Below are 25044 nucleotides of genomic sequence, written 5' to 3' on the forward strand. Positions count from 1 at the left end.
CACTTAATCATTTTGATGGCAACAGCCAAATACCTGCCGCATTCTTTTTTACTACAGCAGTTCTATATGTTGGATATCCTATTTAATCCTTAAAACTGTTTTCTGATCAAACTGAGACTGTTATGGTCAGGGTTGTGTGTGTAATATGCAAGTATATATCTTCATGTGCATACATCTTCATTCTTTCCAGTGACTTCTAAATCCATTGATTGCTTTAAACAATATGTAATAGAAAGGTGGAGGTCTTCAAGGGGCTTTAAAGTGAGGTGTCACGTAAACTGATAATGGGTTGAGGGAAAGAGTGGTCCAACTGACAGGATAGCTGCAGCACAAACAATACTTTACTAGATGGCAGAGAGTCTGCACTGAAATGTTTCACATGACGGGGCTCTGCTTTATCTGAATTTTCAATGACTTACATGCAAACAACAAGGACAAAATAGAAACATGTTCAGCCAGTTACAATGTTGATTGATTATCCTTATGTATAAGGTTGGGGAAATTATGATTTAAAAAAATCTAAGGTATTTCTAATATAAACAGAGCGAGGAAAACAAAATAAATGTTGAGTAGGTAATAAGCCAATAAGCAGTGAGCTTCTTACAGCAGAACAATACCATATTTTCAGACTAATAAAATGATAGTGCAAAAGCTTTTTCCACAAAGGCGGAGAAAAAGCAGATAGAGAAAACCCAACAAAAGGCTGTAAATCAGGACACCTTCATATCCTAAGATACCAGAAGGATTCTGATCTTATTAACACAGTGACAAGGCAGCAGAGGAAAGGCGAATGGGGGCAGGAGTGTTGTTACTGGTGGAAGAGGTCTTGGGTAGTTTCAGTGAGAGGTCAAAAGGTAAATCAGAGTAGTTCTGCACTTCTGCTGGTGTAGAAGCATGGTTGTGACACTGTCTAGAAAATAAATCTCTTTGGACTACCAGAACTGAAGCTCACTGGTGGTGATTTTCCGACCTTCCCTCAAGGCATTTGATACCTTCCACTTCTTTTGAAACCTGGTATCCTTTTTGTGGACTTTTCTCTCCGTTGTTTGAAGAGAGAAGCATGTAAGAATGCAGAATATAGCAGGGACTTAGTGGGAGGGAAACAGATAATGAGTTGTTTTGCTGTTTGGTGGAGCAAGGAAGGAGGAAAGGGTCAACATAGCTGGAACAGTGGACATCCAGAGCACATCAGAAACAATTTCCTTTGGGCAGTTTACTTGATACTTGTGATTTTTTTCTTCCACGTTCAAGGTGTGTTTCTATTCACTGGGTTAGGAAAAGAATTACTGTAATGGGGTATATGGAGAGCACTGTAATAGATCTCATACAGAAAGAGATTGTGGTAAAAGGAAATAGAAGATTGAAGGTCTTCCAGATCTGTTGCTGTTTGTGTCTTGACTTTTTTTCTTGGTCCTCTTTGTTTGCCTGTTATATATTCTCATGTGCTCATAAATTTATATCCATTGTAAATATTCAGCTCTTTTTTCCTTTTGTTGTGATATAGGGAAAGCCTTTCTGACCAAATGTTTTTGGAACACTAAGACTTAATAATTATTATTAATAGCTAGCAACAGGCAGTCCAGTCACTGAGAACTTAGAGGAATTGATTTGTTTTCTTTTTGTTACCTAAATCATTTCTGTGTTGCTAGGAAGTGCTTTCATAAAAACAGACAAACAAATGCAAGACTAAACCATTAGAATTGGAATGTTCCTTCTACATGGAGACAAGTGAGTAAGGCAGAGCCCCTGGGTACCCCGTCAAGGAGAACCAGCTGTCTTTGCGGGATGGAAGTGGAAGCTGACACTTTCAGCCCGGCTTTCTCCATGCCAGAGCTCGGCATGTAGAAGAGGGGATGGTGCTGTTGGTGACACTCAGTCCCCTGTTTGCTGCAAAAAGGGTCGTTTGGAATCACAGACAAAAGCCAGATGATTGGGAAAGGCAGGGAATGCCAGGGAGGAAGGTTTCTGAGAGATGCTGAAGTCAAAACTTTATTCTCATCTTTGCTCATTGTTATATATTTTATATTATGTTATATATTTTCCAGCCAGTAAAGAAATTATCCATCAAGTAGAATTATTTAAGACATAAAAGGTACAAATACTGTCATTTAATTCAAATATAGAATTTTATAGGATAAAAAACGTGGTAGCTAAATTACCTCTCAAGTCTGTCATAAGAAAGAAAGCATGGATCAAACACACATAATCACTATAATTAACTAGTTTACCTTTATCTCTCTGATTAGCTCTGGATTGTAAGCCTCTTTTTATTTTCCTTTATCTCTCTTTAAAGTAGAACATAATTCCTATTGCGAATGTCACATTGGTTGTGTTCTCTGTGACAATGGAATTAACTTGCTTGGCCAAGTGGCAAATCTATTATTTCCACATCTACTAAAAGTGTAGTTAGAAATTCAGAATGAGCTAAAAATAAATGCTTTCCCTATGAGATAATCTCATTTCTTGAACTTGTGTCAATTTCTAATAGTGTTAATAAAACTTTTTCCTTAATTGCCTCTCATCACTGAGTGAGAGGGATCTTTTTTCCTCTTACTTTCAAATTCAGAAGAGTTCAAATGAATTTGTTTCTTACACTTTATAAAAGGGAAGCTGGTAATTTATGGTTAAAATAACTGAAACTAAGTTAAGTACTGCCAGGTTCAGTTGCACCACTGCTGTAACCTGTAGAGTATGGTTGCTTTATTATGACTTAATGTCATGTTACGGTAATTGATGGTGCTTGTACTCTTAGCCAACTGTCCCAACTGCAGGGTGAAATGATTAAACCTCAGTGGAAAAAGTTTTGAAGGTAATGTATTTTGCCTTGTGAATTCAACTAGCTAAGAAAAAAAAGCACCGTGGTGATAGTGGTGAGTTTATGCTGCAGAACTAAACTTGAACTTAAATTTGTCTGTACCTTCAGCCTCCCTGATGGTGTTTCTGTGCCTATAGCCATGTTTTCGTATTTTTAAGTCTGTTTTTCTGTTTCATCTTCTTTTGAAAAAAAAAAAATCTCAAAAAAACAATGAAAGGCTATGTGCATAAAGAAGCTTGACCTAATTGTAGAAAAACGGCACACGCAAACGCTGGCAGAAAAATGACTTACTTGACTTTTATGAAAAATGTCTTAATTGACTTTGAGTTTTTCTTTAGTTTGTCCTAACTAAGATTGCTGCTAATAAGGCTTTAAAACACTTCATTGAAAGAAATTAGATTTGCTGACAGCAGATTTGTCCTGATAGCAAGCTTTAGGTTACTCAACTGAGCATGTCATTAATACTTTTTGTCACAGATTAAAGTACTAAAATAACTGATCTCAAGTAATCATTGAAGTGATCTACTTCTAACATGGGGTGTCTTTCTTTTCTTGGTGAGACATTTAAAATAAGTCTGAAATATCTAATAAAAGTATTCTGAGCATGTTTCACCTGCAACTTATGAAAAAAAAAGTTTTTTTCTTCCCCTCTTCTTCAACATTTTAAATATGTCCTTTTCATTTTAAAATAAACACAATTAGTCTTCAGATTAAAAGTTGAGATAGTACAATTAATATTTTTTCCCCCTCATTTATTTTTTCTCTCCACCCTTACCTTCACTGTACCTAATGACCTTTCTTTGGTCACCCCGAAACAGCAATTAAGTACTGTTGCCATTGGTTCTGGCTTCTGGGGCTTTATAGTGTGGTTTTATTTTGTTTGCTTGTTTTTGTTTTCAGTTTGGTATTTTTTTTCTAGAGGTAATGTGACTTTGATCATATGGAGACGTGCTCATCCAAAAAGAAATCAATTACAGCTTTCTTTAGTGGAGCGATTTTTACTTGGAAAATTCCTGATGGAATAATAGAATTAATATTAGCAGTGCTAAGAGCAGCTACCTAGAGTCTCCAGGATTAGAGATATGTAAACTGATATTTGGATATAGAAATAATATTTACAGTGGTTTTTTTTTACTAATTAATTATTTATAGTATTCTGAATTGGTTGTTCAGGCCAGGTTGTGATTATTCAATACGCTTTTTTTTTTCTTTGCAGGAGACACTGGATTTCAGTAGACTTTTTAGGGCATACATTGGCCTTTCTTGCCTTTCTCAAACTACAATACTGTCTTACATTATGCTAAAGACTGAGTCAATATATCATGGTCAGACATCAGGGCCTGATTTCAGGAAAATGGCATGTGAACACTTAAGTGCTTCAGTCCTCTCTCTTATGCCAATTCTGGTCAACAAAATACAGTAGAGATTAGCTGGTCATGTGCTGGAAACCTTTTTTTTTTTTTTTTTTTACAGAGCTCTTATTGTGAATGCTAATAGCTTCCTGTAATATAGCACTTTGTGTGGAGGAGGTTCAGATCAGTAGTATGTAAAGCCTTGGATGTCTTCCAAGGTAGTTTATAGTTTTTTCTATTTATAGTAATGTGTCTGTCATTGTGTTACATGCCTGACCTGCTGGATCAAATGTTTGTTCAGAGAGCAGTGGAACCAAAGCAACTGCTTTGCTGTGGGTGCACACTCTAGGCCCTGCACCCTGCCACAGAGCACTGCAGCAGTGACTCTTCCCATCCCTGGCTGCATGAGGCTGCATGGTGCTGAGTGGTGTACATGCTGAAAGGCAAAGCTTTGGACCAGCTTTTCCTCGGGAGTTGCACTATGTCGGGTCTCTCAGCCAAGTCTGCCTAGATGCTGGATTTCATAAAACATCTGAGATAATTACATTTCCATAGATTTTTCTTTCAAATACAGATTCAAAACTGGGCAGACAGCATGACTTTGTATGCCTCGTTTGGTTGGAAAACATTGAAATTAAAGAATGTTGTTCAGTGAGTTAACTCTTCTTTCTGTGGCGACCATATGAGTAAATGGTTATTGTTGATTTTTCTCTTAACTCTCTCTGTGCACTATTGAAAGGTGAACAAAATATGCAGACTTGAAGTAGAGGTAGGGATTATTGTTGCCTTGTATGCACTACAACAGGATGTAGAAATATAAGTCAATCCAACAATGTGACATGACTGATTCATGTCCACATTATAGTATGCTATAACTAGTTTAATTTTTCTATGGAAAAATAATACACAAACACAGAAAATAAAACCTACTGCTCAGGCCAGTGACACATCTAGTCCCGCACAGTCTATTTAACAGTGGCAACAGCATGCCACCCAACTGCTGTATTAGAAAGGCACATCCTTGTCTGTTTCCTCTAGCAGCTGCTCTGGACATGTTGTCAAAGGCATTATCTAATCCCTTTTTAAACCTGCCGCTGCTATTTGCTTTCGCAGCGTCCTGTGACAACAAATTCCATATGCTCATTATCCACTGTATAAAAAAGTACTTGATCTGTTTGAAACTTAACTTCTACTAGCTTCAGTAAACATCCCTATTTCTAGTATTGTGCTACTTGGTGAATTGTAATTTTGCCTTCACATTATCCAGTGCTCTGATGATTTTTCTCCTCTCCAAACTACAGAGTCCTATTTTTTTTTTTTTTTTTTTTTTGGTCTCTCTTCTTAAAGCATGTGTTTCAGCCTCTTAATCATTTTTATTGTCCTTCTTTCCTAACAGTTTCTAAGTTTCTGTATCTCTGTGACTGCTTGCTCATACCTGCTGGTATGCTTTTTTTCTTCCTTAATTGAATTTTAACCTGTTTTTCTCAACATATTCTCTGAATTGTCAAGAATATTTTGAAAATTTAATCTAGTCTTCCAGCATGCTTTCAATATATTCTGCTTTTTTGATTGAAAACTTAATCAGCACATTTCCTTTCTATTCCATGATTTAGATTATTGATAAAAGCATTAAATACATATATATATGTAGCAGAATCATCTGAATCACTTCTAAAATGCCCTCCATTTTTTTTTTTTCAATGAGAGTGATATTCCATCCAGTTTTCTCTCCTATAATAATCTGGACAAAGTTTGTAGAGTTTGTAAGAAAGTTTTTATTAAAGGTCAGAGTATATGTTATTTTCAGCTTCTCCAGCAGGATAACAAGGTTTATGAGTAGGAAAGGTGGAAATCAAAAATGATTAATGTGACTTTTTCTTGACAAAATTTCGTATCTTCTGGGTGTTTACATGTAATAGCTTCATTATGTGTATGTTACAGAGATATCTACTGTCTGTGAAGAAAGTTAAAGCTATGGGCCATTGAAATGTTCTTAACAGCCTTTGAGCAATGGGAATGCAGTAAATATGGAGGGTGTTTTCTTGCTCTCATTGTAAATTCTGCTCAGATAGCCCTGGCTCTGATGCAACCTTAACTGACACAGACTATCATTTTTCTTAATAAAAATAAACAGATAGAGTCCTTCTCAGATAAAAATCTTCTCTGCGTAGTGCTGTACTGCATAGTCCTTGTGTGCAGGTTTTGCTCTTTTTCTCACTCTCTACCTGGGGGTATAACAGCATGAAAAATACCATGCTTTCATTTAGTAAATGCAGTATTTGACTGGATTTCATTTTTTTAAACAATAGTATTGTTTAAGGTGGATGAGGCAGGTGAAAGAAATGCACTTTGCTCATGAAGTGGAAAATAGCAGCATTTTTAATAGCCCTCATTTCTGCAGGGTTTATTTCTCATTCCTTCTAAGCTCTGAAGAAATCTGTTTGTCATGTAACAGAATCTTGGGGGTGATGCTGGAAAGAAGTCTGCACTTCTTGAGAGTGAAACTCTCAGCCATCCTTGTCCTCTGATGCTCTGGGCCCAGGCCTCATAGCACTTCCAGCAACCTTCAAATGTACAAAAGGTCACAGCAGGAAAGAATGAAATACTGTCTCTCTGTTTTCAGCAACTTATGGGAAGGAAAAAGATTATATTGCAGCAGGAGAGAATTAGCTAGGCATCAGGAAGGTACCAACGCATGGCGCAGGTAACCTGAAGAGAATGCAGGATCTCTTTCATCTGGAATTTTTTTAGAACAAACATCTTTTAGAAGTAGTATTTGTGTATATGGAGAGATGGACTACATAAGATTTAGAGGTCTTCCGACTGTATTCCATTACAAAGTGTTGAAGACTGAAAGCTTAAACCCAGAGGGTTTTTATGCATGTACTGAAGGAAGCATGAGGATAGGTCCCCATTGCCAAGGGGCCACACAACACCATCAAGCAAACAGTTTGCCCAAGCTCACCGATGCAAGAGCCTGAAGAGCAAATCTAACAAATTCCTTCTAGTCTCTCTGCGGCGTGAGCTCTTCTGTGTTGAATTAATTTCTTTCAAGAAGCCTGCTACTACTCATACATGCCCGTGCGCACATGCACGCAGTAGAACAGAACAGCGGCATGGGCTGTTCCGATCTATTATAATTGGAAAAAGCCTATTATAAAATTGTCTGCAGTTTTGGTGGTAGTGCATGAAAATTAAGATTTATTACCATTGTCAAAAGAAAGGCTCTGGAGACTTATTTGTTGCCAGTAGCTATTTTTGTTTCTTTGTTTTCTAATATAAACATGAATTTGAAGATAAGCAGTATTAAAATATTAATTCCTAATATAACATATAGATTTAAAAGCTGGCAAAAATCACCACTCAACAAGAGTAATTTCAAGATGAATTGTAAAAACATTCAAAATCCTCTTTACTATCTGTATAATTTTTATTTTTATTTTTTCAATGATCTTTACCTGGCCTTTCAGGTCTATGACTAAAAATGTGGGATTAGGAGAATAGTAAACTTGGAAACTTTGCTTATTTATTTATTTAATATTTTGTGCTATACTTAGTTCATATAAAAACTAATATTGTTACAGTTGATAAGGTTCCTTTTTAGCATGTGTGAATTTAAAAGGTCCTCTACGCTACTTGTGAACACACTGTTAAGCTGGTACTTAAGAAAAAGTGAAATAACTAATCTATTATGACTGTCAAAGAGGAATGCTTGATACAGATTACCTGTGTAAATAAGAGCAGTACATTAGATGTATGTAGTTCTGTCTTTATTTTAGTGCTGGTAGAATAGCAGTGGTCTTATTTGTGGTGCTAATGGTATGCTGCTCTAATAAGAAGCAGTCAAACTGCAGAGCTTGGCAAGCTGTGCATGCTCAGAACTGAAAGAATAGGGATTCAAATTTATACAAATTTAGACTACAACACTGAAGTCTAGAAGCCTTGACTATATTCCCTGAATTTATGTGGAATGGGATTTCCAACCTAAATGATTCTATGATTATTTTGGCCTCCTCTTTCCATGTTCCTGGAACACAACCACCTGGATATTGCTACCATAAAATGTCCTGGTATTGAAGGCACTTTAAGCATCGGTTTCACCTGCCTTTATTCTTCTTCCTCTTGTGATACCATATCATTTTGGATATGCTGTAACTTTTGGCCTTTTAGGTTTCAGGTGCTCACAAAGGTTTTTCAGGGATGTTTTAGGATGATAGAAGGTACTGCAGGCTCCCTTCAATGAAACATCTCTTGGTGCCTCTGCCTGGCTGGCACAGCCTTGCAGGCTCATGTGCTCCTTCCTGGCCCCGGGGCCCCTGGGGTGCTTGGTTGTGTTGCTGCTTGCGTGGAGACACAGCAAGAGGATGGGAGGCAATTCCTGGAGCAGTGCCACTCAGTCATTTGTACAGTGCAGGAGCTAGGATGCCTGTTGCTGCAGTTTAGCCAAATTTTGACCACAATATGGGCTCAAGACTGTTTCCAGTGAGTAGGATGACTGCAGTTATCCTGTTACTAGAGTAAACCAAGCGCGAGTGGCGTGAGCTGTGCTGGCTCATGGCCTCTGTCCTTAGGGCTAGAGAACAAGCCCTGGCTCTGTTTGTCTTGCTGGTATGGGAGTAGCCTTGCAATCTTGCTGCCATGGAAATAAAGCCAGTGCTTGGAAGAACCTGCATTGGTTTCTGCAAATACCCTTAGAGAACTGTAGCAAACTGCGTGAGAGGTGGTCTTAGTGAGAGGATGAAGTCCTACTGCACATGTGACTGCAGCTTTGGTTTGGGGCACCCAAATGCAGTCATGTCTAATTTTTGTTCATATGTTGCCATGACTATACCTAGCAGAAAAAAAAAAAAAAGTATTGTAAACAAATTGAAACAAATTGTATTTGTTTCAGGAGTAGATTTTACAAATGCTTGAAGATTTTCTTATGCTACATTCTCAGAAAAATTTAGGTAACGTATTAGCACAGGTTTAAACATATTTGAAAGGTGTAGAACTGTCTAATGTGCCTTATATTTAAAATATGCATATAACCTAAATATATTCAGTGTTAATGTTAGTACTTTCTTCACTAAATTTCAGAAAGATGGTTCCTCTTTCTCCAAGGAAGTTGTTTACTATGTTCTAAATAAGCATTTCATTTCTGTCTGTGAAAAGACCTGAATTGTTCTGAAACACATGAGCTTGGTTCTTCTGGGATGTGTGCTGAGTTGGAAGTTTTGGAAGCTTACTTTTAAGGAAAGAAAAAAGTTGGCCTTTTCTTTCTTCTCTGCAGACATGGAAAAGTTCTTGCTAGTCTGAAACATTACCTCTTAAAATAAGTGTCAAAAGCAATGGAAATACTATAAAGTTGTTTTCAAGGCACAAGCATTAGGTTGATTGCTTTCTTACGCATTTTCCTTCTTTCCCATTCTTTATAAAACCTTTTTGAATGTGAAATTTAATTTACAGGGTAATAATGAAAATTAAGAAAATAACTATCGTAACAAGTTAGATTTTTGCACAAAAACACATTCAATAAATATTTTTCTTCAATAGAAAAACACGCACTGTATATTTAAAACAGTAGGTTTCAGAATAAATATAATCTTTATTCGTGCAGCTGTGTAAATTGCATGTCAAGAGATACTGGAGAAGGTTTCACATTTATTTAGTGCTGTACACACTTGTATTCCGTTTAATGCTCCAGGATTTCATATTGAAGGGTAAGGACGTGCTATGCCATGTTTAATTTCCTCTCAAATGCAGAGAGCATTGCCTGTCGTATTGACCAGCAGTCTCCCATTGTTTCCTTGAATCCCATCTAACATCTGTGAATTCTTTTTCCTTGTATTATAAGTGCTGTGGGGCAAGGACTGGCCAGTGTCTCAGTTGCTGTGAGGATTGTAACAGTGCCAGTTACTATGTGTAGCCATAAAAAGGACTTTGTCCTTCAGTCTTGCAATTGCATGTTTTATTTCAGCCAAACACAACAAAACTCTCAAGGCTTTTGATTGCCATGCTGAAGTGTGTATTGTATCTGTGATGCTCAATCAGAAAATATGCAGTTAATGTGAGAAACATTATTTAATGTATAATGTTTTCCTTGTGGTACAAACAGAAGACAGTTTAAATTATGAATATTATTTGTGACATGAATTATTTAACAGTGTCTGAGAAGTATAAAATACATCTCAAGGTGATACATTGGGGAAGGTTTTGAGGCTGTTTTCATCCTGAGGTGTGTTTCATGTTGACAGCTATGGAAGTAAGATCTTCAAAGAAGTTTAGATCTTATTTAAAATTTGTAGAGTCTCAGGTCATTGACTGGAATGTGATCACCCCATTAAAACTTTTTTAATCTTAATCTCTTTCAGTCCCAGCAAAGATGCATTGTGATCTTTGCACTGGTATGCTGCTTTGCAATTCTGGTTGCACTGATATTTTCGGCAGTGGATATTATGGGAGAAGATGAGGATGGACTCTCAGAAAAGAACTGTCAAAATAACTGTCGGTAAGAGGTAACAAACAAAACTTCTCTTTTGGGGTGGATAAGCATATATTTGTGCTATACAATGATGTGTAATAACTACCATAAACCTGTAGTGTAATTAGTAAGAGTAGGAAACAGGTTTTGGAGGTTTATTTGACAAAATAAGGCCCACACTTTTTGAAATTGTTTTTGGTGCTGTGTTTTGAGCAAGGCCCTTGTATTAGTTCAATTATTTTGTAAGCGTGGGTCGAAGTCCATTATGTTTCAGTAAATGAGGACTGAAGTGGCTCATGCTGCTCCCAGTTCCACCATATCTTTCTTTCATCAAGAGCTTTCTTTCACAGAGAAGGTCACTGATCACCTTCGACCTAAGGCTGCCCCTTTTGTGTAGCCTATCCCTCCTCATTGCACTACCCTTACATGCACAGTGCCTTGGCTAGGAGCTGTGAAGAATTAGTGATCCAGACACAAAGAATGGAGTATTGACTGCATTTGATTAAGATTTGCCTCAGACACCTGCTATGGTTTTGCGTCTCTTTCAACTTTAAATTGAAGTAGGTGATTAGTTTTTTCAGGCCTTTTATTTCCAGCCTCTCCTCTCTGGCAGGCTCCTCCACAAATCTGTTTGCTAGTGATGTCCAGTGCTTTTTCTGCATTGTATTGTCCAAGGTCATCTTCTGTTCTCTGGCAAGGCTGGTTTAAAGAAAAACAACAACAACAACAACAAACATTTGCGGACTTTGTTCACAGCTGTATTCTGCTTTTCTTCAAGGCTTTAACTTGCATGTAGAGCACCCTCAGTGATTCAGTTTGTGGGAGAACAGTTACCCTTAAGTAACTTCTCCATTCTCATGGGGTCACTGGACTGCCTGAGTGGGGAGGGCTCTCTGGGGCTCTCCCAGTCCACCCTTGGCTGAGGGCAGGCTCGGCTATGAGTGGCTGTTCAGGCTTGTGCCCAGCTGGGCTTTGTGTAGCTCCAAGGATGTGCTCTGTGGCCACCCTGGGCAACCTGGTCCAGCAGCTGTGGCTGACCGCTCCACAGGATGCATTCAGAATCTACCCAGCTACCAGTGGCCTATGGTGAGTTGGAGATTATTATTTTTTTTTTTTTAGCATAAGCTAATTAAATTTTAATGTCTGTTGGAGCCTTCTCTTCTTGTTTCTGCAAGTTGTTGATTTTGTGTGCAACCTCTTTGGGGACAGTATCTTAATATCTTTCTGTGGTGCAAGTGTCACCGCGCAGTCAGCAGCAATTCACAATCCAGTAAAAAAGCAAAGAGAGATTCTGCAAATTTGCTTGCTAGAATATTCTTTCAAATATTACATACCAGTATCAGGGCAGCTGTGCCCTGAAACCCATTCTGTTGACACCATGCTTCCAGGACTTCATTTTTCCAGCACTTTTTTTCTTGTAAAACGACTTGGCCCAAATCTGTTCATTTTCAGGTATGCCCACGGTTCTGGACAACCTTCCACTATCTTGTCTGAATTTTCTAGAGTTCAGTTAGCTTTCATTTTCCCCATCAGGGTCTTAGGTATTCTTTACTGTGATTTGTTGCCTTCCAAAATTTTAAAAGATACTGTATGTGTCACCTCTACACCCACTTCTCTATGTGTGAATCTTTGACAGAACTAGGTCAGATGAGGAGAAAGTCTTTCTGCTCATTTGCTTCAATTTGCACATGACTTTAGTTGTGGACTGTTTGTCTCTTATTTTTTTAAACTAAAGGTTCCACATTTTGTCCCTAAGACCTAGCCAAGGAAGAACTTGTTCTTCACTTTGTATTTTTCAAATGGAAAAAAGTCAAGAGTGGGAGTGATGTACAATGCTATTGTGAACTAGCATATGATTTTTTCCTTGTCTAAGAGGTTAACTGCCTTTGTCTCTTTGTTTGGGATACACCAATCTCTCTTTCCAAAGAACACTCATCTCTGTTCAGTTCTTTGTTAGTTGGCATGTGTCATTCTTGTTTCTCTTGGACTTCGTAAGAGGAGCCTGGTCGTAAATCCAGCACGCTGATGTTAACCATTAGAGTCGATGAAACTGTTCTGCATTTACGGTGATAAAAGTGATCTCAGAACCCAGCTCTATTTTAAGATGCCTTTCACAGAGTGATTCAAGTGCGTGATCTAGCTACTAATACTTGAACCAGAAGGCACATCAATGCTGTGTCTATAAACTGCCTAAACCATTTCTAATAACAGCTATTGCAGTATCCAAGTGCTGGCAGCTGCTACCTACTAACATTGAATCCTTCTTTACGTGATGAAAATGGGCTCCTTTTTGTGTTAAATATATTGCAGACTTAACTGAAGTGCTGTAAGATCAATTGCTGTGTGGCATATATTTAGTACTCGGGGTAAGCACTTTTAATAAGAATTATTGAATTCTTACATTTCTGCTGTGTGAGTACTTCCACTGAAATTCGGGAACAGGTGCTTACATTTGCAGGATGTGCTGAGAAAGGATGGCAATAGACTGTCATTTTTTCAGATGAAATTATTATCAAGTACAAGTTTGTGTGTATGATCCTTTTTTTTTTTTTTTGTGAAAAAGCTTGATGGGAAAGAATGCTATTGATTTGACAAGAATTTCTATGATGGTTTGTTAAAGGCTTTCATCTTCTGAAAATCAACTTCATTTCTGTGTTTAGATTCTAAAGTAAAATATAGCTAAAATAGAACTATGGTCTAGAATAGTTCTTCAGCTAGAAATTTTTGGAGCTTTTGCCAAAAAATAACAAGTGAGAATTGAGAATTGGGGGCTGGGGGGGGGGGAGGGGAGGGGGTGTTAAACGAAGACATTTTTAGAAGTCCAGATCTTTTTCTAGCCAGAAATCAGTGAATTATGTTGTAAGCAGTATTTTCACATAAAGCCTCTACATCTTCTTTATGTTGTTGTGATTTCATTGTTCAGAAATACAACCTTCCTGATTGGTTTGCTGTAATTCAACACGAGACTCCTTTTTTATTAATCCTTAAACCAGTACTACATTAGGAATACTTACTAGATATATTGTCAAAAAGACCTTCCCTTTTACTGATGTACTTATTTTTCCTGGGAATTTTATAACAAAAACTTGTCAGGGAAGTGGAGAAGCAGGCTTTTTTGCATGTCTTCACCATCGTTGAAAGGATTGTTACTGACCGTCTAAAAGGACACACAGGAAATAACAATTTGAAGAAATGAAACTAAGTTTGAAACCAGAACTATTAATTATAATTTGTAATCTTTGAGCTACTTGCTGAAAAGCTCAGCCCATGATTGAGAGCTAAAAAGCATTTTACCTTACAGACCATTTTTGACTGTCACAATGTGAAGTCAGGTTGCTGGAAGCTACAAAACCATTTTGCATTTTGTTTGTTACATGGGCAGACAAATTCAATATGCAATAATACTGAGTAGATTCAGTATTTAACTAAGAAAAGATTGAAAATCTTCTTGTTGCTCATTTGATGTGTAAATACAGAATTACTTTGATTATTTTTTAAATCATGCTTATGATGATATAATCCAAAAAGTACAAATTAATAATTTAAAAGAAATTACAACTCTGTCCTAGTAACTGAGGGCAAATACATGTACTCATCAAAATAATCACCAAGAACCATTCTAAAAATTACTGTCTCCTACTGAAACACATGGCGCCATTCAGAAAAAGATCTGGGTGGAGGTGGGGAAAGGACTGTAAAATTGGTCTGGCAGACAAATTCTGGCTTCAGAATTGAAATTAGAATCTGAGTTCTGCTGACTGGAAAATTGTATAGGTTTAGATGAAATAATGCTCTTTATACTCATTTACAGTCTCCCATAAAAATTTCATCCCTTGAGTTACTTATGGAGAAACTGGCTTACTGAAAGTAGTTGTGTATTTATTTATTTATTTATTTATTTTTTACAGTTGGACCAGGTCTGTTAAGAGACATCTTTTTTGCTTCAGAGAATGTAGTACACTCCTGGCTTGGTTCCACATAATTTGATTTTAGAATGCTGGACTTAACGAAGTACAAATGGCTTTTGACCCTTTCTATTAAAAGGAATGCCAACTGATTGACACTTAGGGATTTAAAGGAATTAGTCATGACTGTGGAAAGTGGAATTTTTACAGTTTGTGCTTGGTATGGGATAAAAATCATTCTCCTGAGACGTCCACAATAATGTTGTTAGGCAGCCCTGATGGATGAGGCTGGTTAAGAGCATATGCTTAGCAGTCCAGGACCTTTGCCTGTCTTGCCCTGGTCCATTAGACAGTGCAGCTTAAAAATTAGATTATCATAATTTGAAAATAGTACTTTTTAATGGCTGATCTCTTTTAAAGAAATCTTGGCTAGCCTCTGGCATAACAACGTTAGCTGAAACTTACATGGCTGTGTTGAAACTAGCTGATGAACTCTAAAAACGACAATCTGGGAAACAGAAGAAATTACAGATGATAAGACAGGGTCTCTGTTATTTGAAGTGTTTGAACTAAGGTCTTTCTATCTATTACTGGTAACTTCAGCTGTTCAATAAGCCTCCTTTTCTACTTGTTCCTGCTGATAGTGATGCTAGGGGTCTTACAGAGCTTGCATACACCCTTAGCTCTCCTTGTCTGGCCTGTCTGATGCACATTGAAGTAGATCTTCCCTCTGGCTTGCAGTTACAGTTGGACAGTTACCATGTGTTGCTTTGAGTTTTGTTAGATATTCCTTTATTCTCAGGTTGCGAGAGAGGGCCCACAGATTTATAAAGCAGTAACCCACAAAATTAAAAAAAAATCTCTGGTATTTCTCTCCGTAGGGTTTTGCAGCACTATTAAGTGAGCATACTGCAGCACATACTTACGTTGTTTTACCTTGGAACTGCTTTGCCCCTGGCTGATTGTGGGGGAGATTTTTCCTGCGCTGCGTGGGTTCTGAGCATAGCAAGGTTTATATTGACTGATTTCTATTTAATAAACAAACTATGACAGGCATAATAATTAAATGTCTAAACAGAACAAGATGCTCAGATTTTGAAAATAAGCCTGTTAAAGAGCAACTGAAGGTTTCTATTTACAAAACACTTCGGCACTTGGCATAAAACTGCCTTCTGTCAACATGATGGCTGATGTCCTCCTGTTTTGGGGGTGATGGAGAGAGTGAGCTATAAAACTACTTAATTTTTTAAATATTCCATATTTTCAGTCATTTTTATTTTTGCATCAGAAGAAGGAACACCCTTACTATTGAAGTTTCTATGGCGGGATGCTGCAAAGAGCTGGTGCACCACCTACCACTTGCAAGGGCATTCAACTCATTGGGCCCGGGAGGGAAGTCAGTAATTCAAAAGATTTGCACCAGAGGAAACTCTACCTTTCCTACTTTTTTTTTTTATTATTATTATTATTATTTAAAAATGTATTCCAACGGAAAAGATGTTCTGTTAATGATTCTTCGGTGTCAATGCAGAATAAGATTCTCTCTTGTCTGTTCCAGCCCTAATACCTAAAAAGGGTTGATTTGTTTTGCATTTACTTTCACCTATAAAGAATGCTTTCACAAATTAAAAAAAAAAAAAAAAAAAAAAAACACCAAAACTCATCAGCATGTTCTGTGTAGCTATTATTCTACTGCCTTACTGCCAGAAGGTAGTTCACCACCATTAATTACATTGTATGGATGGGTTTGGGCTTCAACGCATTTTGTCCAAATTCACAAGCCATTATTTTTCACCCACTCTTTGTTCAATTAAATCCAATTGTTTCCTCTGGAGTTTGGTGGATTGTGTTAGAGTCTCCTAAGGCAGCTTTTTCTGTTATGCTAAGCGTTGTTTAGGGTGTAATACAGAGATTGATGTCTTTTTGTATTCTTGCAATTTATACATTTAAGTATGTGTTTCTTGGTTCATGACTCAAAATTTGTGAATATGCCTCAGAGAAAATGTTCCACCCTTAGCAGAAATCAAATTCCAATTTGATTTCTGAGTATTGTGGATGGGATACAGGGACAATTTGTGTACCAGGGTAGCCTTTTCTTCTCTTTAGTCTGCTGGTGATTCTCTGTGATCAAATATCTTTTTTTTTTTTTTTTTTTCCCTTCTTCATATGTGCAGAAAACTCAAATTATTTCTTCCCAACAGGACTCATAAAATTTCCAAGGTAATTTTCTTTACCGGATTGTAAGCCTGTTCTAAAAAGAGTTATTAAATCTAAAATTATTGGTCATTCTTCTGAAGACTGATCTGCCACATATCAGAGGCTTTTATTCTCCCTGTTGAGAATAGCTATCCAACTTAATAAAGCTCCCCGGTAAATCTTTCTTCCTTTCCTCTGTGGAAAAAGGCATTTAAAGTGGCTAAAATTCCCAGTAGGATCTGTCTGAATTGATGCTCTATTGCAGGGAGACTTGTGTACTCAGCCGGGGCTGGCGCTGCCTCAGATCCTAGCAAGCACCTGTTCCAGTGACACCATTTAGTTTAATTGCTGCTCCACCTTCCCGCCGGTATAGAGAAGTACTTATTACCCTGTCAGCTTACAGGAGATGTGTGGAGGCCTGTGTCTAACCCTACAATGCTTCTGTGAGTGTCCTCTCAGCTAGTATGAGCCGATACTCTTCAAGAGCACAGGTCTAAGACACTAGACACTTCTGGTGGCCTGCTGCGGACATGGCAGGGTGTGTGTCCCAGAGCAGCTGGGCAGTGCCACAGTTACAAAAAAGCTGTCGGGGTGTCAATGGGGGGAAGCCCTTTCAGCATCCCAGAGATATCGGTAGTGTCTGGTTGGGTAAGCTGGAGCTGCCGGTGTCATTTCCAGCCACGTGCAGCACACTTTGCCAGTCGTAGCACTGAAGTTCCAGTCAGACAGTGTTGGATCTTTGTGTTAATGCCTCGCAGGGAGGCACAGAGGAGACTGGATGGCTGAGGTTTGCTAGGAATGTTCTCTTCAGATGCTCTGTATGTGTTTCGCTAGGATATACTAGACTGAAACTTTCAGGATTTCCTTCTTGATTTTGTTTTTCATCACATGAATACATGGCGATATATTCCGATACAGGTCCAGAGGCACTGGTCTCTGTATGTCCGTGTCTCTGTGGTTAGTCCACAGCATCAGTGTCTGTGCTTAATGCCTCAGATAAAAGTACTCTTGCTTGCTGGGCAGCTGAACCTGTTTGTATTCTGTTAAACAAACAAGTAAGAGTTTTGTTCATTCAGCTTTCCCACACCAACCCTCCTGATCAAGCTGAAAAAATGTACTGGATGGAGATCTTGATCCATCTCATTACCAGTACTATCTTTTCATGTTATATTTTAGATTTTTTTCCTTCATGTATTTACTTCCTGTCAACCTGAGTGGAAAACAGAAAAATAAAGCACAAATACCAGCCTTCATTTCTGCAGGATGCAATTTCCCATATGTCATTTACTCTGTATTTAATGGCCTGCCTTTCCAAAAAAGACTATAAAGACTATTTGAAAATGATCATGCAGCTCAAAGTGAGTTTTCATGACTGAGAACATCATAATCTGTTGATTTTAAATCTGGCTTCTTCACATTCTGTGTATTGAAATGGTTCTTCTAAGAGCCATCAGTGATTTGTGTGCCTTCTGATACGAGGGGGAAGATTCATCATGCCTCTGAGACTAAATCTCTGATGAGCATTTCATGACACATTAGAAGTTTTAACTTTGACTTTTTACTGTTTTATTTCTTTTTTTTTTTTTTTTTTTTTTTTTCTAGATCTGCTTAGGACTTTGAGAATATATTGATATCTGAGCACAGATGATATTCTGATATCTTTTGTTAACTTGGCAGGCATATAGCTGATCGATCTTCATTGATCTTGCAACACATTTATTTTAAAATGATCGGGAAAATAAAAGGAGGTTTTAGTATTCTTTGTTGTTATCTGTGAAATACCTCCTCAAGCCAGCTGGAGTTGAATCAGTCTCTAAAATAATACGTCTTAGAGCTCAACTTCTACTGGCTTTGTACTGAAGAAAAATGTAGTTTTACAAATGTGAATTTATGTAAGTAAGTTCATAAAACCTTGAAGTATTTCAGTAGAAAAATAGATAAATGAAAGTACAGTATTTCTTGGTCATGCAAAGCTATAGTTGATGCAATTTTCATCATATGCAAATCTATATGGACTGAATTATTATTATTATTATTTTTGTACAAATAGATACACTACAAATATACAATACAAATTGATACCTAAAAGCAACAGACAGCAGTCAAATCAATCTTCATGCTCCCAAGGTGTCCTGGAAATTTCTATAGAATCTTGCCTTTGTAATTTGAGTGCTGGTAATGTCCTTTGGGAATGGATACTTTGAGTACTTTATTCTTTTCATCTGTGGATTTTTATTACCATTTCTACCTAGAGTATATCTGCTGAATTTGCAGTGCTGATTTCAAATAGTTGCTGACTAAAGGTTTTACCTTGAATTTTCCTTCATTGTTTTGCAGAGTAGTTTTATTTGTTTTTGTTGGGCAAGAAGGGCATTAATTAGACTTAAAGGATTCTTGGATTCTGGAAATGTCAACATCGTAGAATATCCTTTTGCTCCTCTTCTGGGAAGAGAGTTCTTACGCAGAAGATTCTCTTTAAATTACCATTAACATCATAAAATCACATTCATTTATCAGAAAAATAACATCTTTATTCTTGACTGGTTTCTGCAGCTGAGATCTATCTATCCATTCCAAGTTGTACCAAGATAATCAAGTAATATCTTCTTGGAAAATACACAGGCTGGGAGAAATGAAGGCAGCAGTCATATTCCCACGTAATGATTTATGATTATTCAGACCAAATTAATGTTACTATTTACAGTTACAAAGCATTCATAGAAGAAAATCAGGGTTCTGTGGAAGGAAGTAAAAAGACAACATACATTTTTTCATTAAAGAAAAAAAAAGTCTATATGTCCCTATAATATTTATTTGCAATATTTAGGCCTCAAAAAGGCCTATGAGCTTACATGAGCTTACATGGTCACAAGCTGAAGTAAAATGAAAGCATCTCACCAAGTAATTCATATATATGATAGTGGTTATTTACTTGATATTTGTTGACTTTTTAGGAGGCTCAATAAAGGTGATGTGTTAGAAGACGTTGCAGTTTTACAGATGGGTGCACAGTGAATGGATATCTGCTCAAAGAAGTTGAATAGGCATAACCCAGCTGATGAAGGGCTTGTACAGAGGTGCACAGCAGCTATACAGGTCTCTGACACGGTACCTTAACTGTCCAATTTTAGTTATTTTGAAAATAATGGTAATGATATTTACCCAGGGCTAAAATACAGTCTAAACAAAGGAAAGAGACAGATTCTTTCCAGTGGATAAATAGGCACCGAGTCAGTGTCTAATGTTGTTTTGGGAAATACGAGCTCCTGATTCCTGGCTGATGGATATTCAGGGTATTTCCTGCAGTACGCATACCAAAAGAGGGAAAAAAAATTAAATATGATGTTATCTCCAAGGACAGTAGCTGGATTTCCTTATTCATGATGAGCAAGAATAGCTTCACCTATGATGGGTGGCATCGTGTGAGCTGTGTGCCCCTCACAGTCCTCATCTCTGCTAGGAAGGAAACAACCGCCTTGCTGTGGGCAGAGCTGCTTCAGGCAGCAGCTGGGTGGGTTGCTGGCACTGGCTGCCAGGACACGCTCTCATGGTGCCAGGGAAACGGTTGTGTATCACTGTATTTGGGAGATTTTTATTATAGAAAGTCTAATAGCTTTCTAATAACTTAGATATTAAATAATTCATAGATAGCGAACATTAGCTAACAATTAAGAATGTATAAAGAAGCTGTAAAGAAAATAAGCTCAGCAGGAATTATTTTTGTATAAATTGTGGATAAAGCAATACTGTGGCATTAAGCTGCTATAGAGGTATTTAGAACAGAAATAAAAACAAGGCCAATGTTAAAGCGATTAAACGAGATGAAATCGGTTGGTCTTTCCTCAAAACTTACCTAGTTTCCAGTGGATAAACAGGCACCAAATCAGTGTCTAATGTTTTTTTGGGAAATACAAGCTCCTGATTAGGAATTAGGCTGATGGATATTTGGGTATTTCCTGCAGTATGCATACCAAAAGAGGAAAAAAAATTAAATATGATGTTAACTCCAAGGACAGCAGCTGGATTTCCAGCTGTGGTAGAAAGTGAAGGGCAGGGGGAGAATAAAATTTTTAGTAACTAAAATCAGAGCTTAAAAAATGTTTCTTTTTTGATGGAGCCCTTGTCCTTTCTTGCCCATAGATTAAGCATGAATGTAGACAAGACAATTGTGACAGTTTTTTGAGATCCAAATCCTGTAGCTCTTCAATTACAGTATGGTAGTGAAGAAGAGAAAACAAAATGGTGTGGGGTCTGTTGGTTAATAGTATATATGGCATGCTAGTTAATAAACAGCAATGGCAGATACATTTTTTACACAGAATTCAATGGAATCAGGTCGCTCTGTTTCATTTTTCAGTGGAAGCTTTAGCAGTCCGTACCTCATTTTACTTCATTTCAGTTCACTTCAGAAGATCCTCAGGATCCTCATGTTTTCGTGCTTTACTCTTCAAAGTAACATCCAGCTGTCAATAATGTGATAACATGAGCTACAGCTCTGCCCTTTACAAGGGCATGGCTTTACTTTTTTAAGGCACTGACAGCTGTTAACATGTTGGTAGCAGGACAAGGACAGAGGCACAGCAGCTCTGTGCCTCATGGGCAGGACGCTGGCAGGCACTGAGGGGAGAGCACCTTTCCTCTCATTAACTCCAGATCAGAGTAGCAAGACACGTTTCAAGAAGTTTGGCTGTCAACATTTTGTATAATAAATGGTGGTGTGTTAAATTGTTAGTACTTGAACTACAGTTCTCATATGTTGTTGAGTCCTTGGGTGTACATTGAGGTGTCACACTGCTTTGTGGACTTAGCTTTCTGCTGGCTTACATTCTAGTAAGATTTTGCATTTTAGTAAAAATGCTTTATCATTGCTTTATTTTTACAACTTTATTTCCTTTTCCATCCCTTGACAGACTCCCGTAACCTTGTTTTCTTTCTGTTTCCTTTCCTCGTCATGTAGGATTGGCTTTGTGAGGTGTGGACGGTGTTCTTGCATTTCCACTCAGCTTTTCCATCCAGGCCTTTTTGTGGTCTTTCCTCATCCCCCAGTGGTTTAGCAAGTGGCAGAAGCTCCATTCCTTGGAACTTTTTCAGGCTCCCTCCTACACACATGCATATTCCCTGCCTCGATGAATTATCTTGAGTCTATATTCAGAGACAGTGTGTCTCCAGGATAAATCTGCGTTGGCCACAGCTCTGCAAATACCAAACAAATCCACAGTGTTATGTATTAGTATAACTAAGAGAAGATTTTGGCTAATTAGTTCAGAAATGTTTTGGTGCAATTATTAATGACTGTGTCATGAGATAGCTAACCCAGTGAATATACTTAACGCGATCTCAATTTTATTACTTTTATTCAATTTTATTTGAATCAAAATACTTAAGCTGTTCTATGTAGGGTTATTTTTTTTTTCTGACTGCAATTAGACTTTATTAAAGTGTACTGAAACAACACAGCCGACTCTGCTTGGGATGCCCAAGGGATGTCTTTTGGGATGAAGTATGTACAGCAAGTGCTAAACAAAGAGGAGGAGGTTTGGAGGAGTGCTCCTCTGCCCTTGGCAGAGAGGAATGTGCATTTGCCCCTTTACTTGGACTCCTGACTTCATTCACCCACTGACACCGAGTGTCCAGGCACCCCGAGGAAGGGCAGCTGATGGTACTGCAACCCTCCTGCGCCAGCCTGAAGCACTCAGCAGGCTGCATGTGCTGCCGAGCTCCTGGCATTACTGTTGCCTCCCTGCTCACCCACCTTGCTTGTCCTTTAGTAACGTCCTTTGAAGAAGCACCTTGAACTCAGACCCGCTGCTCTCCCCTGCTCCCCTGGAACCCTGGGATGCCACATTTCTCTGATTTTGCTTATGCCTACTTTCTCAAATCCGCACAGTAGTTAGACAATAAAGATCTTAAAGCCTATAGACTACGTGCAGTTTATGGGAATTGAAGTTGTAATTGGCTATGCTTTTGCTCTTTCATGAGTTCTTACAGAAAGCTGCTGCTTTTGTTCAGATCAAGTGGAAAACAAGGATTTTAATGGTCCTTACTACAAAGAGCCCATGGAGCCCTTCTTTTGGCATGCTCATTGTGGGTGAAAGCTGCTGTTTGAATTTTCTGTGGAGTGTAAAGTCTGGTTAGGTCAGCTGGTTTCTCCTGCCTCAGCACCCGTAGGCACTTGTTTCCCAGCAGCCTGCCATAAGAATCCGCTGACCATCTCGCAATTCTCCCTGCACAGCTGCAAAACCCATTAAAATGTTTTAGTGCTGACAGGCTGAAATGCTGTAAAAATGCAAATTTTCTTCTGCTGAAGGGCAAGATGCCAAGAAATGTTTTTTAAAACGTTTCACTGCTGAGTAAGCATTTAGGGGAGTTTTGATATAACTGGAATGTAGAGTTTTAAGCAATGGGAGAGAAGCTTATGCCATCAGTAAGATCACTAACATTTTGGCTGTTTAATCACCTCAGGACTTTGGCATAGAGTGCTTGCTGTCTCTACCTTTTTACCTTTTTTTTTTACCTTTTTTTTTTTCCTTTTTTTTTTACCTTTTTTTTTTTTTTTCCCAGAAAATAATGGGCTAAGGGGTGGTCTTCTCCTCTCTTGGTGCACAAAGGAAGGACTGCTTTGTAGTCTCCAAAATGGCACTATCTTCCCTTGACTAAACACTATACTTAGAAGCTCTGTAGAAAAGCATTGTAGGAAGGTCAGCTTTCATTCAGCAGATATTTTAACTGCGTGTTCACTGATGATCCTGTAGAGCAGTGACCAAGTAAAATTCACAGGGTTGTGCCCTTGACTGTCAATGAAGTATTGAGCTGGAGAGATCATTTTGTCTTTTCTTTAAAAGCAAGAAGATTTAATGAAAGTAATAGTATTTTTGGTGCAAAAGAATGGTGAATGCGTTACCAGATTTTGAAACAGGCTTTGAGCTTTGATCTGAATTTTTAAAAATCATTTTCCTTTTATCTCTCAGCTGAAATCGTCAATTGTTATGCATGTATTATATTTTCAAGACACTTTCCAAGGGTGCTATTTTCTTCTCTTAATCAGGGGCTGAAAAAAAAGTGAGGTAGTTGATTACATTTCTACTTTTTTAACTGTAATAGTGCATCTCCTATAACAACAATGCAATAATTTCATCCTCTGCGTCATCCTTTGCCCCATATGGGCTGTTCAGGTGGAATGTGCATGATACATTCTCTGAAGTATGCTCACCCATATTAAATTACTCAATTTATTTTGTTGTATTTCAACTTACCTTTCAAGTTTGTATTAGATGATGCATGAGGAAGGCAGGTAGGATTAGCCCTCTGCAGCTGAATGTGTTAATGTGTCTGAGGATTGTCACTGCCACCTTTGGAATGTTTTACACAGGTATAAATACCAAGCCAAAATAATGTCTTCCTTAGGTACTTTTTCATGACATTAATGAAGTGCATAAAAAGCATTGCATGAGCATTGCTTGATTCAGCAGTATCAAGAAACAAACGGTAGCTCTTCCTAGTAGTTTCCACAGTGACCTCAGCAGTGTAGTTCGTAAATGTGCAATCAATACGTATACTTCAGTCTTGTCTAATTTTAGCCTGAGCAGCCAGGAAAGAGGTATTTGGAGATTCTTACAGCATATTCTGAGAAAAATTTGGGTCACACTCCAGTGTTCAGTATGACAGCCCCATTAATAGGACCAAAATCTAAAGAAGGTAGCAGAAATTGTACCTTCCCACAAGGGAATAGAGTCATAGAATAATTCAGGTAGGAAAAGACCTCTAAGGTCATCTCGTCCAACCTTTAACCTAGCATTGCCAAGTCCACCATGAAACCATGTCACTAAGCTCTACATCTACACATTTTCTAAAGACCCCCAGGGATGGTGACTCAACTACTTCCCTGGGCAGCCTGTTCCAATAATGCAAAACCCTTTAATTGAAAATTTTTTTCTTAGTATCCAATCTAAACATCCCCTGGTGCAACTCATGGCCATTTCCCCTCATCATGTCACTTGATCAGAGGCAGATCCCCATCTCTCTATAGCCGTGTTTAAGGCAGTTTTGGATTCATTCATTTAGAAATTCTGGAAGGACATTTAACACAACTTCAGAGGCTCAGCAGTACTGGCACAAATGTACTCAGGAAGTATGCACAAATTATAAAAGAGTAAGTTTTCATCTTGAGATCTCAGCAACCACAGACTGCTTTCTTGTAGCGCTGTGGTAGTAATCAATGGCCTATCAGCTGGATAACCTCTCACTATACCAAACTCATTGATCCTCAACCTGTATCTGACAAATCATACTGCAAGATAAAGTGGTTATCAGCAG

At 38.0% G+C, this 25044-nt stretch overlaps 1 protein-coding gene across 10 annotated transcripts in view; it reads left to right on the top strand.

Moving 5' to 3' along the window:
- PLD5 (phospholipase D family member 5) overlaps positions 1-25044 on the top strand; it is a 198377-nt gene that overhangs the window by 82150 nt on the left and 91183 nt on the right. For 8 of the 10 annotated variants that reach the window (XM_035320752.1, XM_035320748.1, XM_035320749.1 and 5 more), the window contains one exon: positions 10521-10657. In XM_035320752.1, coding sequence (XP_035176643.1) covers positions 10521-10657 — 137 coding nt within the window. Of the gene's footprint in view, positions 1-10520; positions 10665-25044 lie in introns of those variants that run through there. The other 2 variants (XM_035320757.1, XM_035320756.1) reach the window with 2 other exon arrangements.

This window comes from Oxyura jamaicensis, chromosome 3 (assembly GCF_011077185.1).
Source record: "Oxyura jamaicensis isolate SHBP4307 breed ruddy duck chromosome 3, BPBGC_Ojam_1.0, whole genome shotgun sequence".
NCBI classification, from domain to species: Eukaryota; Metazoa; Chordata; class Aves; order Anseriformes; family Anatidae; genus Oxyura; species Oxyura jamaicensis.